Below are 16,574 nucleotides of genomic sequence, written 5' to 3' on the forward strand. Positions count from 1 at the left end.
TAGTTGGCCGGGATCCGACGGAATAAGCGCCGTCTTAAATCACGAAGTGATTTACGCATATCAGGACATGTGTGGACTTCGGTCCTAGGTTCATAGATATCTATGACGTAGTGCAGAGGGCGGCCACTAGAGGGAACCCAAGAGTTGGAACTTAAAACTGAGACGATTCTGTCCGACGCCGGGGTGGAATCCGGTGTGGCTTAGTGGATAAAGCGTCAGCACGTAGAGCTGAAAACCCGGGTTCAAATCCCGACGCCGGAGAGAATTTTTCTCCGTTCCAATACTCTTTCATCGTATGATGACGCAGAATATCTGCATGGAAAATATCATATGTACTTCGGTACATTAAAATAATATATATCTATTATGAGTGTTATCTGGCCCGAATTTATTTTTAATTTAATTGAAATTCAGAATTACAAACTGTGCACCTAATTATAGTAAATTCTGGTTCTCAGACATTGAAGTGCCCACGATTGACAACGTGCGAAGTGCATACATGTTGTCGATGATCGTACACCACGAAGAACCGGTGCTGTGTGTGGGTCCCACGGGCACAGGCAAAACGGTCACCATCGCCTCCAAACTCAGCCGTGGCCTCCATAAGAAGTTCATTTCCGACTTCATCCTCTTCTCTGCACGCACACAGGCCAACCAGACTCAGGTGAGTTTCCAAGTTTCTCTGTCAACTTGGCAGATTTCAATTGGAAAATCACTTACATCCATTTACTGTGAAGCACTTGTTGAATGTTGGTCGAACCCGCCTGAAAGAGTAAACAGTGCTTCTCTTAACTCAAGTGGCAGTTAATGTTCTTACTTAAGGCAGCTTTACACTGAAGCAACCATAGGCAATCACGCAGCATGCGACATGATCGCATGCTGCAAGTTGCTCACTTTTGATTACAGTCGCATACGGCTTGCGACTCCAATCCGCCGGTTGCTCCAGTTCGCAAGCTTAAACTGTCTTTATACTGAAGCAACCATAGGCAATCAAGCAGCAGGTTGCTCGCTTTGACTAGGAAGGCAGCATGGTCGCATACGGCTTGCGGCGACAATCCGCCGGTTGCTCTAGTTCGCAAGCTTATCCACCGCTGATGGGTTCAGTAGTCCAGTCGCATGCGGCATGATGAGTTGGGATACAAATAAAAGAAAAATTGAAGAATACCATGAAAATCATATTTTGTGGGACTTGCGAGATCCCAATTACAAAGATAATAGAAAGAAGTTGACCTAATGGGAAGAAATGTCTTTAAACTTCGATTGTTCGATAAAGGAAGCCAAAGACAAAGTAAAAAACTTGAGTTTGAGAACGACCTTCCACAAATACAGGAAGAAAAAGTGAGGGACAGTTCAGGATGATCAGTGAGTGCATTTCGGTGCACTGTGTTTTCTTGTTGAGGGTGATGCGCCAAGAAAGTGTGACTTCCAACTGATAATATTGATTCTGATATAAGTGTTTATATCTATTTTGCATAAAACCACTACATCAGTGACCAAACGCAGGTTTAAGTAAAATTAAGATAATAGGATACCTGTTATGAAAAAAATGCAATGTCAGAAAAATAATAGAGATCTGGTTTATTTATTGGAATTTCTTTGTTTTGCACAATGAAACAATGAACATTTTTCAAAAATACTTTCAGTTTTGGCACAAATCTTCACTTTTATTCCAAATTTTATAGGGTAAACACGTCTAAATATAATTGTCTTGTCATGCGACACTTCCTTCATCGACGCGAAGTAGGCTTTAAACTCATCCTGCTGCTTATTTCAGTCTTCTAGGAAATCGCTGAAGATCCAGAATGCCTGTCTCCCCTTGAGTTACATTTCACCACGACCGGGAACAATTGTTTTCTCCTGTCTTTCAAAGTCGAAACTTCCTAGAGAGGCACATTTCCTTCTTGACCCACTTTTTTTTTCTCAGAAAGTTATGTAAATACAAATAAGCGACTATGACTCTTTTTCTGTCCTGTACATTCAAAAGTAATTGTTTTCGGAATACACGAAACACCGAACACGTTAAGCCAAATGTGTTTTCAATAATCCGGAGACCTCGACTATACCTGTAAATATAGAACCTGAAGTCTATGCTCAAATAAAGACCAGGGCGAAAACATCATCTTCTAGAATGGCGTATGGTTTTTGCACTTCTCTTGGTAGAGGTTCGGGAGAAGGTAGATTCAATGTTTTCGTCTCCATCTTTTCTAAAAAAAAGTTGTCTCCCGAAATACACCACCGTCTGAGATTCTATCCTGGCATCCAGCATTAGTGAAAGTGAAGCGGTAATTGGCGTCCCAAATAGCCATTAAAACAATACTAAACGTTCCCTTGTAATTAAGGTACATACTTTCGGAATTTGCAGTATTCTTCATAACGATAACTTTCCCATCGACCGATTCAACGCAATGAGGAAAACTCCAGGCCGCATAAAACTCTATAGCAATTTCCCTCCAGCCATTTTCTGTGTTAGGCATCTGAAATAAATAAATATATAAATACATATTTATACCTATTAATAAATTAGCGAGTATGTTGATTTTCCATTGTTTCTCCTTTTGTTATAATGAGAACGTGGTAGGCGAAGAAGTAGGCCTAAATGATAGTGAAACACAACTCGACAAGGTCCAATGATCTCCACATCTCAAAACGAAGGTGTGCTACATCAAACACACTCAACTTCAAGAGCTGCAGATAGACAACTTGTGATACCTGCTTCAAAGTGTAGAAGACACGTCACTGACAGAGGTGGGAGAACAGAAGACCTCAAGAAGTCTATGAAATTCTTAAATTCTCGTCACTTGTGACGAAGTTTCTACATATGGGGAGCACATGGAAAATGAACTTAGGAAAAAAAGTGTGACTGCGCAGACCTTTGTGAAACATCATATAAATAATATTTTGTTTGATGGGGCAATGGGGAAAGCTGATGCTCTGCCACCTACACATACGTTCTCTTGGTCTTTCCACTCCAGCCGAAGTTCTCCTCGACCTTCCCATGCCCATATTCCTTACCGTACACCAATCCCACTTACGCCACCTTGTACTCTGTCTATTCAAAGCTACCCAGACTCTCATGCAACTCCATCAATCAGCTCTTCATTTCCTGAAAGTTCTGGAATGCCAGAGAAAACATCACAACGGACTCCAGAATCAGGACTAAATCTAGTATAGGTTCGATTTAATTACTTTGTGAAGGCGTGCTTGTACTTCATGATTACTTTGGTTACTATCAATTGGCTTATTTAAGTGTTTTTTAATTAAAAATTATTGTTTAATACATTTCAGCCAATAATCTCGATGACATAAAAATAAAGTATTTACTTCAGTAAAATATACTTACCTTTGTGTAGTTCTTCACAACACCACTAATGGCTTCGCAGACATTGGGAATAAAAAGTGATATCGCAGAGTCCGATATTTTGAACAGATACATCAATGAACGATATGAATTTCCCCGTAGCCAAAAACCTCAATGTGCAATGTAGTTTCACTTCAGCTGGTATACTACCTCGATAATTGGTCTCGGATTTTGAAATGAGAGGAGCTACCTTGTTCCGAAGGTAATCGAAGTCCTCTTTACTAATTCGGGTAAAATTTCTGAACAGGTAAGCGTCATCAGCAAGGAGTTTATTTTAAAAAAAATCGTTGCGAGGTATATAAACATTTATGAAAATCTGCCTGCACCAAGTCTTTCTCTGAATGCGTTTCCTCCTCCTGTTCAAAAGAAGGTATGCTGCAGCAACAACTGTCTGCATCGACATCTCTGCATAAACTCGCTAAAAAATTAAAGCAACCAATCGCACTGGACGTAAAGGGGTCAGAAGCATGCTGCAACGGTTCCTCCCGACAGCATGCTGCGTGGCAACAAACGATCGCATGCTGATCGCATGCTGTAGGCAACTAGGTACCTCGGTGTAAAGGCCCCTTTCTTCTTCTTCTTCTTCTTCTCGTGATACTACAGCCGTTTGCCAGCCTTGACCGCCCCAACAATTGTCCTCCATCTCATCCTATCACCTGCTGCTCTCCTCCATGCCCCCACACCACTCCTCAACAGGTCATCCTCTACAGACTGCAACCACCTCACTGGAGGTCTTCCAACTCTTCGGCTGCCATAAATAGTATTGAAGGTCAACATTCTAGCTGGGTATTGTTTCTCTGTTCTATATAAATGGCCCAGCCACTGTATTCTTCTTGCTTTAATTTCTCTTACTATGTCAGGGTCGTTAAATATTTTATATAGTTCAGAATTGTATCTTATTCTCCACTTTCCCATTTCGCACACAGGGCCGTATATCCTTCTCAGAATCTTTCTTTCAAATGCTGCTAGCTTATTTTCATCTTCTTTATTTATAGCCCAGGTCTCGGCTCCATACATTAGTACAGGTCTAATAAGGGTCTTATATATTTTATTTTAGTTTTCCTGTGTATATATCTGGGTCTCATTCGTCTATTTAGTCCGTAATAGCTTCTGTTAGCTAACGTTAGTCTATGCTTAATTTCTTGCTCTATTTTTCCATCATCAGTCACTTTTACCCCTAGGTATTTAAATTCCTTTACTCTTTGAAACCTATGATGTCCAGCGTCTAAATGGTCATTATTTGACTGATTTTTTTTTTTGTTATTTCCATGTATTTAGTTTTCACTTCGTTTATCTGTAATCCCATCTTTTTTGCAGCTGTTTACAATTTAATGAAAGTATCTCTTAAATCCCTTATTGATCTGCTCACTATGTCCAGGTCATCGGCATATCCTAATATCTGTGTTGATTTAGTATAGATGGTTGCTCTTGTATCAATGTTTGAGTCCCTGATTACTTTTTCTAAGGCTATATTAAAGAGAAGACAAAAGGCCCCATTAGTTGCCTCGTTTCTTCGAATTTCACTATTAAACACAAATGTAGCGTAATCTCTGTTTTATTACATGAAAGCTATAAAATTGAATAATAACGCGCTTCTCACGTACGACGCAACTCGAGGTCTCCGGCGTTGCTCGGAAAGCATTAGCTTGGCAGGGCGGCAGCAATCACCGTTTGCGCAGCTGACTGTCTCCCCCGTTTCTCGTAACAAGATTAGTCTTGCAGGCGCCTTAGCTGTAAACAGTGCATATTACTCAGCCTCGTTCAGTTTCGTTCCCTGTGTGACGGAGTACACGTTTGTTCATTCTAATTGTATGTAGTTTCGTTCACTATGTTATACACTAGGGAGCAACGACTGTTTATGTTAAACTATGCAAGAACAGAATCTTATGTTGTATTTGGGGCTAAGAGGGATGAAGTTGCAGGAGAATGGAGAAAGTTACACAACCCAGAACTGCACGGATTGTATTCTTCACCTGACGTAATTAGGAACATTAAATGTAGACGTTTGAGGTGGGCAGGGCATGTAGCACGTAAGGATGAATCTATAAATGCATATAGAGCAGCGTTTCTCAAACTTTTCTGAAGTGGGGACGAATTTTTTAAGTCAGAACAGTTCCGCGGACCACCTTACTCTTGTTCCCTTTGAAAGCAAATTTATCATTTATGTAGCATATTTTAATACTAGTATACTTACATTTTAATGTAGAAATAATTAATTAAATTAATTTAATTCAATTAATTTTATATTAGTATTAACTAATTAAGTTAATGTTAATAGAAGAAAATTTCTTATATCGTCATTTGCTAAAACAGAAATAAAAAAAAATTAATGCAGAAACATGCCCGATTTTCAACAAGTAAAGATGCAATTTTGCATGTTCTATTATTGGTGTACGACATACAGTACGTGACCATTTGAATGTGCAGACTGGGTGTCAACAAAACTATTAAGAAAGTCATAAATACATGAAAAGTTTCGGTACTTTGGTCCTGTTATGAATTCTGGTGGTCCCTAGCTGGATAACAGGCACAGCGCCAGATGTGCAGGGAAAAGACGGCGAGAAATACCACGTTCATGTGCTTTAAATCCCTCTTTTGTTGCTGAGAGTAGTGGGAAGGCGATAGACGGGTAGGGTAAATAAATTTCATAAAATGTCAGTACTGGGAGAAAAAGTGAAAGGCGATTGCCATGTATCATTTACAAACTCTGAGATTTTCAGCTATAATGTGATACGCAATTCGTTTGAATTTTATTTTTTTTTCTGTCTTTTTTGAAGGACCACAAGGGCAGACCTCGAGGACCACAGTTTGAGAAACGCCATTATAGAGTGTTAGTTTGTTGGATAGAGGGAAAAATACTTTTGCGGAGGATAATATTAAAATGAATGTGAGGAAGGTGGGAGATGATTGTAGAGACTGGACTAATCTTGCTTAGGGTAGGAACCTATGACGGACTTACGTGAGGGCGGCACTGAACCTCCGGGTTCTCTAAAAGCCATAAGTAAATAACGTAATTTGATTTTTAAAAAATCTGTACTGCATTGGTATCTGTACATATTTTAGTATTTTATTATATTTTTGTGGTATATTTACATAATAGAAGGTTGCACATATTCATTTCCATACATTATTATTATTATTGTTGTTGTTGTTTGTGTTCTTTGCTGCTATAGTTATGACTGACGTTGATTAAAGTAGCATTAGTAACACCAACATCACTAGCAACACCCTGAAATCTACATGAATGCTTCTCAGGGAGTTACTAAACTACGTTTGAATACAGCTGTTTGAAGTAGCTGAACAGAATTTTCAATAAAACTGTGATATAATGGTTACTTTATATTTCCCAGAAAATTATGCTTTTTGTTCTTCGTTGTCTCCATAGACCGATGGCTCGCGCTAAGGTTTCAACTATCACAGCCCTGCGCCGAGTTTTAATAACGGCTAACTCTTGCTTCAAAAGAGAATTTGAAATAGCGAACGGAGACTGAATATGACTTCCCAGAAGTCTAGCATTTACCGGACTTCATTTCCCCATAGGAGGCAGGCTTTCGTTATACTCTTGTTTTAGTCAAAGAGTTTGTAATGTATGGCTAGAGACACCAATGGCGCTAGTGTAGCGTACTAATTTGAACCGCTCTTCGGCCGCCATTAAAGGGAATTGATGCTTCGCCGGGACTGCGAGCAATTCATACTTATGTGAGTAGTATGAATAAATATAAGTACACTTGAAGGGAAATAATAAGAAAATGGTGAAATACTGCGCCGCAAATATTGTTCTAACATAGCCACTATTGTAGGATGCCCAGGAAAGCATGCATCTCTTAATATTTGGAGGAATGTTCTAAATGCAGTTCTTCCTTTCAGTGTGTTTACAGAATATCGAAACATTTCTTGGATAAAGTTTTTTTTTTCCAGAAACACATTAATCGGTTTATACGGTTTATTTCAACAATGTATGTAAGGGTTAGGTGCCATCATATTGCAATGGAGGCTTGAAAATAATGTAATTTTCCCTAAGATAGGTTACTAGCCTTATCGTTAGGTAGTCCAGTAGTGGGGCTGCCACTTTAAGCCTCTGAACAGGCTGAAACTTTCCTTCTGGAGTGTCAAAATGGCTTTAGAAAAGGAAGATCATGTGTAGATCCATTATTTAGTATCAAACTATTGTTAGAAAAAAGAAGAGAATTTAATTTTGAAACTCATATAGCTTTTATTGATTTTGTGAAAGCTTTTGATAAAGTCCGAAGAGACTTTTTATTCGACATATTACAAGATAAAAATATTCCAAATTTGCTATTACAAAATATAATAGAAATCTACACAGACAGCAAAATAAGTGTCAAAATAAATAACTGTATATCCGAAAGAAAATTAGTTAATAATGGAGTTCGACAAGGTTGTCCACTATCACCAACTTTATTTAATATTTATATAAATGAAATTATTTTAAAATGGAACCAAATCTACACATCAGGAATCAAAATAACCAGTGCTCTAACATTAAATACCTTACTCTATGCCGATGATCAAGTCATAATTTCCGATTCAGAGGATAATTTACAAAGAGGATTGTATACATTAAATAAAATATTAAAAGATTTTGGGATGGAAATTTCAGCACAAAAATCAAAAGTAATGGCATTTTTAGGACAAGACCCAGTCAGAAGTAAGATAATACACAATGACCAATGCCTCGAACAAGTGCAAAATTTCAATTATCTGGGTTGTTAAATATCTTATCAAAATGAAAAAGATGTGAACAAGAAAATTACCAAATTTACACAAATTCTAGGAATAATGAACAATACATTAAAAGCTAAATTATTACAAAAATCTACAAGAATAGTGATTTTTATTAAGATCTTGCAATATGGCTGCTCCACCTTCATTAAATTTATTGGAAAAATATATAATACACTAGCATTACCCTCCCTTTTATACGGAAGCGAGATTTAGACATTAAAAAAAAAAAGACAGGAACAGAATCGAAGCAACGGAAATGAAATTTTTCAGGAGGACAGCAGGATATACTCTTTTAGACCGAAAAAGGAATGAAGAAATTTTAGAACAAATAGAAGTAGAGTCAGTAGAAGAAAAAATCAGCAGATACAAATTCAATTGGCTAGATCTTGTAAGAAGAATGGAAAATTCAAGAATCCCAAAAATTATGATGCAATATAAACCTAGAGGACATTGTCGACCAGGAAGACCTTTAAGAAGAGTGCTAGATGGGGCCGAAACAGGTCTAGAGAGGCCTAATTCGTGAAGGATGATGATGATGATGATATTACAATGGATTATAATAGAAAAGTGCACAAGAAAATCCTCAGACAGCATCTGTATAAAACTGTTTTGTTTCAGAATAAGTGAAATCATATATGTTCCCGTTTTGTACAGTATGTACTTCTAGTTTGTTGTTGAAAGTATAGCCGATGACAACCAATTTATTACCACCACCACTACCACAGCTTGCCTTGCCACCACTACTAGCCTACTAGCCATACTAATACCACCAATACTAGGCGTACTTTTACCATCACTACTAGGCCTACTACCACCACCACCACCACCACCACCACCTCCACTAATATTAATGGCACCAATACTAGGCCTACTATTACACTACTACTAGGCCTACTGTTACTACTACTACCTACTAAACCTATTGTTACCACTATTCCTAGGCCTACTACTACCACTACTACTACTACTACTACTACTACTACTACTACTACTACTACTACTACTACTACTACTACTACTACTACTACTGCTACTATTACGCCTCTATTATATCACTACTACTAGGCCTACTAATATCATTAATACTAGGCCTACTGTTTCTACTAGTTGAGTATTTGATAATGGAACACGATTCAATTATTCTAATGTTATATACTGGGTGTTCAGTTCAAAGTGTGTCATGGCTCGCTGTATGCCGTCATGTGGCTAGTCGATGAGCCTAGAGAATTCAATCTTCCTACACTTCCGCAGAGGTGTATTACTTATGTGCCAGAGAAGTTGCCTAGCAAGTACGCCGTTCATTCCGAAGAGTACTTAGCGATACGTACGGAAACGCCGGTAGTGGCAGGAATGTGAACTGTTTCGAAACATGTACTGAGGTGAGTTTTTTCTTACTGTTGGGATATGGGGAGAGGGTTAAGACGATTACCTACGTATTTGTTGACATTAACTTCGACGGTCAACATGGACACGGAGCATTTGATTTGTGTTGTGGAATGTTGCCATACGAAACCGATGATAACAAATACCCTACGTACGACTTGGTCGCGCAAAACACAGTTCGAAAGAGGTTATGGTAGCACACAGACCGTACAGACCGCCATCTGTTGCTACGACGTTCAAGTTATACCGTACACGTTCTCAAGTTCAGATTGAACGCCTTGATTAATAGGCAACTTCTCTGACACAAAAGCTGAAACTCGCTTCAAATCACTGACTCATCAACAGTGACGTCATGACACAATTTTAAATAAACACCCAATAGAATTCAATCCAGGACACAGATATAATGTTCTTTTCTACCTAACAACGTAATCACTTTTAAATGTAAGTAAGCAGAACTTGTAATTATTTTTAAATGTAGGTAAACCGTACCTAGTATGTTACAAGCTTTAACAAACTTCACAGTTGATTTGATACAATCCTTCTATATAAGTTCCCATTGCAAATTATTGTTACACGCCAAAATTTCAAACAACAATGTTGATGATCATAGGGATAAAATTTTTATGCACTAAAAGATATAATAAGAAAATAGAATGTCAGCACTAGGTTGTGCATAGAAATCATAGATGTAAACAAATGTCACATCGGCATTAAATTCTTGTTTTTCTTTTCATTTCAGAATATAGAAATAAAAGTTCTAATATCCGTTTTGAGGTCAGACGATTTCCTTTCAGGGTGGGAGTTGCTCTCCTGCCTCGGAGAACATTAATAACAATATTAAAACAGTAGTAGATAAACCTCCCGTCTGTCTCACGTTCGCGCACGCTGCATTTTGAATTTGGTGCTGCATATTAAACAGTTTGATCTCAAATTCCAGTCCAGCCAATTAGAACAAGGTATTATTGAGTGAGTTTGCACAATAACTGTCCACCTTCAGTAGCGCCGTCTCTCGGGAATTATCGGAGTTGCCTAATCTGGATTTTGTTGTTTTTGATAATGATAATTCCACAAAAAAAAATCTATAAATTTATGAGCAAACCAATATATTATACTCCCTCTGTCCCATAATAATTGTCCGGTACGCTTTTATTTCTTGTCCCATAATAATTGTCCGATATCCATAATTTTACACTGGCGTTTACATAGGAGCAAAATGAAACACATGAATGAGTAATACAACTGTATTACTCCAGAATCAGTACAAAATTGTCACTCAATTAGCAAAAGAAAAAAAATATTAATCCGGGATCTGTATAAATTGGCCAATCATTGAGCCAAAAAAGGACATGAATACTACTTGCACAACTTTATGACTCCAGGATCAGTACAAATTTGCTAGTCATTGAGCCGAAAATAAATACTCCTAGGAGTGCAACTTTATTAACTGCAGGAGTAGGTTAGTACAAATTGACCGAGAAGTGAAACAAAGAAAAACATTCTCCTACGAGTAGAGACGAAAAAACTGCCTGTTAGACCGGGAAGGTTGTCATTCCAACAGTTTGCCTAGAACCACAGATCTACTGCTGCAGTGCTACTGTAGCCTCGTCGTAAATGTTTCGAGGACACTCCAAGCGAGATGGCAGGATGTTGAGGTGGTCCAGGTGCCCCTTTTGCATATGGGGAATCTTGCTGTTGTTCCCGTCATTGACTTTCATTATTTCAATGAGTTGGAACTGCAAAGTGAGGAAGACGTTGTTGAGCTTGTCGCGTGTCAGCTGAGAGAAAGCTGTTCCAAAAAGGCGATCAACTTATCAATAGTTTGTGGAGCTGACTGATACTGGAGAGACTGAATTGCCCGGAAGAAGCCCAGATCTAAAACATTCATATCCAGACTGTTTGGCGGTTGGCACACGAGTTCCAAAGTGATTCCACTGGCTGCTGCAGCATCCATCCAGGTGCGGTCATTGGGAGCGATATGCGGACTCGCATTGTCCTGCTGAACTTACACCTGAATTCTGCGCGGTCCAGGAGGCCATTTTGCATTTATTGCTGGGATTAATTTGGTGATTAGCATGGGTCCACTTTCCAAAGATTGTCGCCCCCGTTGCCAAATGCAGCGTGCTGTTCTTTTACTCATATGAAATTTCTCGGCCGCACCTATTATGGCACCTTTCTTCACTACGTCAGCCGTAGTATTTTTCATCGAAAACTCCTATACCGCCTGCCGTTCACTGTCTGTAAGGTTCTTGCTACCCCTGTCACTCACTACCGCCAGTTGTGTTTCCAGGATGTCCACGTCTGTTCAAACGTACGTACTCACTGCAGGAGTACTGTACTAACAATTTCCATCTTGCTTTGCTACACTGGTTTGTACATAGTGCCATATCGGTGAGTTAAAAACCAATACCCACTTTCGGTAATCTTCTGGGTGGTGTGTGTTGCCTGTCTCAATAAGATCACGTTATTGCTTTGCATAACCTTGTACACTCATCTACTGCGCTTCTCCTCATGCGTGCACTTCTCTTTTGCTCCGTCGTCTGTAATTACTGCAATACCATTTCGGCGTACCGGACAATTATTATGGGATAGAGGGAGTACGATGTATTCGATAAAAATTTCTATATAGCTATATCGAAACGAAAATATCGGTATTTCGTAAAAACCGATATATTGTTCCCATCTCTAGCTTAAAATTTGCCTCACACCCTGGTTAGTAATACATCATCTAGAACCTATCATGACATTATACCCTTGTTATATTGTTGTTGTTGTTTTCTAATGCCAGGCGTTTGACAATAAAGTCATCTGACCTCTTGCACTCCAATACTTTTCAAAGATATTATCATGACCAGCCACTGAAGCACAGATTTTGAGGTGTTCCGAATCCATTTCTTGGTTTGAGACGCACAATGGACAGTTAGGGGACTGATATATTCCAATTCTATGCAGGTGTTTGGCCAAACAATCATGGCCTGTTGCCAATCTAAATGCAGCTACAGAAGATTTTCGTGTTAAATCGGGAATTACCTGTGGATTTTGATGCAGAGAGTTCCATTTTTTCCCTTGGGATTGTGTTATCAAATTTTGTTTGTTGAAGTCTAAGTATGTAGATTTAATAAATCTTTTTACAGAGTAATACGTAGATTTAGTAACAGGTCTATAAGTAGCAGTGCTGCCCTTCTTTGCTAAAGCATCCGCATTCTCGTTTCCCAGGATTCCACAGTGGGATGGTATCCATTGGAATACAATTCTTTTATTGAGTGATATTAATTGAGAGAGCATTTTAGTTATTTCTGCTGTTTGAGATGAAGATGTGTGTTTAGAGACTATTGATAGAATAGCTGCTTTGGAGTCTGACAATATAACTGCATTTTTAAATTTACTGATGTGGCATAGAAGATTCCTGAGACTTTCACTTATTGCAATGATTTCTCCATCAAAACTTGTTGTTTCATACCCCAAGAGATCTATAAAGTGAGAAGAGACAGCATGTAACACCTGCACCGGCACCTTGTTCTCTGGAGATCAAGGATCCGTCAGTGTATAAATGAAGCCAGTTTTGTGGAGGGTATCTAATATTAATTGTCTCTAAAGACAATTGTTTTAGTATTTCAGTGTTTACTTCTGATTTCAGTATTTCTTCTGTTAAATTTAGATTATATTCCATATTTAATAGAGTTAAAGGGTTTGGTTTAATTTGTAGGTTTTCTTTTAAATTCGGGATATTGATTTTCTGTTTTAATTCTTGAACCATGAATATGAAACTTTTTTGAGTTTTCAATCTACAGAGAGGACTATATGAATGCCAATTGTTTCCTGGTAATCTAATAAGTTTTTCATATTGAATCAGTGCTTTTTCTTCTATTGTCATTTTGATGCTGTTAATATTAGTGAGGAATCTCATAGAATCAAGGCCTATTGAAGTTGTTTTGATTCCACCAGTAATGAGTCTGAGAGCTTGGTTTTGAACATATTCTATTTCGTTTATGAAAGGTGAAGTAATTAAAATTTCTCCGCAGTATGTCAGCACTCGCTGTATAAACATTTTGTATGTAGTGTTCAAAGTATTCCTAGAGCATCCCCATTTCTTTCCTGCTAGTCTTTTTAGAAGGGAGAATCTTTTACGAGCTTTTTCAGAAATGTATTTCAAATGGTTGTTCCATGTTAACTTACTATCGAAAATAACTCCAAGATATTTGGATTCATAAGTCCTAGGAAGGTGTTGGCCATTGTATTGGATATTGAATTCTCTTTCTTTTTTACCAAGTGAAAATATTATATCGACTATTAGACGAATTTTGTCTTGTTCGTAGGATCTTATCGATTCGAAACTCGACAAAAGGCGAAAAGGTGTGTTTGGACCGCCAATGCTGAAGAAGCTGGTGTTCTTTATCGACGACCTGAACATGCCCGCGGTCGAGCAATACGGTGCCCAGCCTCCCATCGAGCTCCTTCGACAGTGGATGGACTTCAGAGGTAAGCGAATGTACATCGTGCTACAGAATTATAAGGAATGTTTCTTTCCCTTTGTTAGATATTGTGCATCAGCCTGAAGCATGCCTCTATCCACCATATTTGCTCTTAATTAATTACGTAGTTTGTTTTTAAGTTTTTGTGTCTCGATTCTACAAGTTTCGTAATTAATTTTCAACTTCACATTATAATCAGATTCAACTTCGTTCTGCGGACTAGAATTGAAGGGCTCAGAGCCAAAGGCGACTGACCCACAATTACAAAATGAGTAAATAAGAGTTGATATTAAGAGGATCCTGACAAAAATGATTGGTTTCACAATTTATTTTAATTGATCTGCATTGAATAAATACAAAAAAAAATCATGAATCTATAACAACGAGGTATAGTTTTGAAAAAAGGCTTAATAATGAACAATACAAAATTGTGGTTTGGTCACCTTTGGCTCTGCAACCTTCAATTACGTGTTCTTTCATAGTAAAAACATTTTAATAGGGAGAAAATAAGATACCATACTCATTAAAGACAGTGTTAGTTCAGGTCTGTTATAAGACTTTTTGTCAATTTTTAAGACTATTATAGTTAATTTTAATTGTAGGCCAGTATCAAGGTTTTTTCTGTCAGGATTTACATTGATTTAAACCAGTGAAATCCTCAAATACGTACTATTATTTTTAAAGTCGATTCAGTTACGATGGATGGATCGATTGATGGAATGGATGGATGGGCGAATATTTAACTTCAAATGGGTTTCACCCGGTAGTAGTTACAAGAAAAATTGAGATATATGACAGAAAAGCTAAAAGTCAATATATATAAACAAGTCAACGAAAGCACATGCTGTAATGGAAAAGAAATGTTATATAGTGTAACATATTTCATTATACAAAATGAACCGTAAATAATTTAATGAATTTCAGGGAATTATTCTTTGAGATATTTCAAACAAAAAAGCTTAATACAATTTTGCTCGTTTTTTGCTTCCCTTTCGAGAGAGAAAAAAATGATATGAAAAGTTTCATAGCTTATTTTGGGAAAGCTACTGAATTAATTCCCAATATGCGCAGTCAATTTAAATGATCAGTGTAGTATGATAATAAATTATTGAAAGAATTTTACTTTTGTCATTTAAATTTGCAGAAATTTATCGTGAAGCAGGAAGATGCCTTATCATTTGAATTCCATAGCTTCTTTCAATTTGCCTTTTAAAATACTATTTTAGTATGCTTTATTTTTTATTGAGTTGAGAGAATAGCAATATGCGTTACAAGAGCGGTATGTTGAAGTTTTCATGTTCGAGGAAAAGTTTGAAAAAGCGAAACGTAGTTGAGCTTTTATAATTTCCGAGAATTGAAAGAAAACATACCGCTCGTGTATCGTACATTATTTTGTGCGAAGATCGTTTATTATATACCTGAAAGAGGAATTTCTAATTAGTTGCATCTTGGTTTCTGTTCAATGACGGAAAATTTTCAAAACAAAAATATCTATCTTCAACATTGTTGCTTTAAAATGTTTTCTGTGTTTACTACATTTCAGCAGGCCGTGATATACGTCTGTCTTTTTTTCCCCCAGTCTATAAATGCGAACTTAAAACAAACGGTAAGGTTATGTAATGATTTATTTTTCATTTAAATATTTTAACAATATTATTTATATAACATATTGCAGTAATAACATCGCCATCTGGAATCTTGTTGATTTTTTCACGGCTTGCTTAATGTTACTTGCATCACGAATGCAGTAAACTTTAGTGGAGTTGTAGAGTTTACTTAATTTTTGCAAATATTTAAAAACAATAATTAACAGTGCAATTTAGGTGAAATTGCAGTGGTAAGTTTCCAATTTATCATTTTACTATATTGAACGTCTCTAAAAATAATATGTTAAAAGCCCAAAGCAGTAAAATCAATATGTCACTTAAGCGATAAGAAGAGGGATATTGTTATGTGTGTTCGGTTGGGAATACTGAATGTGGAATTTTAGACTTTCCGCGGATTGGTTTTGTGCGGAAACCAAGCAAATACGCACGATCTCGCACAAAATCAATTAGGTAATATCGTCATTGAAAGCCCCAAAATACCATATTCATTAAATTTGTATCAAGTTATTCCACTCTAACCGTTTTTTCTGAGGATGAATCTCAATGTTTCCAATTTTTGTAGCATTCTTGGTTTCAGGAGCGTATTGGTTTACACAAGTCTTATCGGTTGTCACAATCCTATTCAGGAACTCCTCCTTTTGCTGGTAGTGCTGGAGATGTTGGAAACAAAGTTCATCTTGTCTTCTTGTTTTGTTTTCTTCACATGTATTTCTGGACACCCATCTTACACATACTTTTAAAACTTTGAATGGCTGTGAATATTTTTTTTCCTGCGCTATCAACTCTGTTAATTGTTTTCTTAACCATTTCTTCGGTTTCTTCGAATAAGTTCTTCAACGCGTTGAATATTTTGCTAGTTGGCAGGAATTTCGAGATGCTACGATAGAAACTATAGTGCGCCCGTCTTTAAATGTTTTATACCAACGCTGATATTTGCTTTCTTAGACATTTCTTCGGTTTCTTCGAATAAGTTCTTGAACGCGTTGAATATTTTGCTATTTGGCAGAA

The 16,574-nt window shown here is 37.4% G+C and overlaps 1 protein-coding gene across 1 annotated transcript in view; it reads left to right on the forward strand.

The window, feature by feature from the left end:
- Positions 1-473: 473 nt before the first annotated feature.
- LOC138698450 (dynein axonemal heavy chain 1-like) overlaps positions 474-16,574 on the forward strand; it is a 629,600-nt gene continuing 613,499 nt past the window's right edge. Inside the window, exons 1-2 of the mRNA XM_069824385.1 lie at positions 474-664; positions 13,804-13,966. Of these exons, the coding sequence (XP_069680486.1) occupies positions 500-664; positions 13,804-13,966 (328 nt within the window). The 5' untranslated portion in view covers positions 474-499. The remainder of the gene's footprint in view (positions 665-13,803; positions 13,967-16,574) is intronic.

The sequence above is a fragment of the Periplaneta americana genome, chromosome 4 (assembly GCF_040183065.1).
Source record: "Periplaneta americana isolate PAMFEO1 chromosome 4, P.americana_PAMFEO1_priV1, whole genome shotgun sequence".
NCBI classification, from domain to species: Eukaryota; Metazoa; Arthropoda; class Insecta; order Blattodea; family Blattidae; genus Periplaneta; species Periplaneta americana.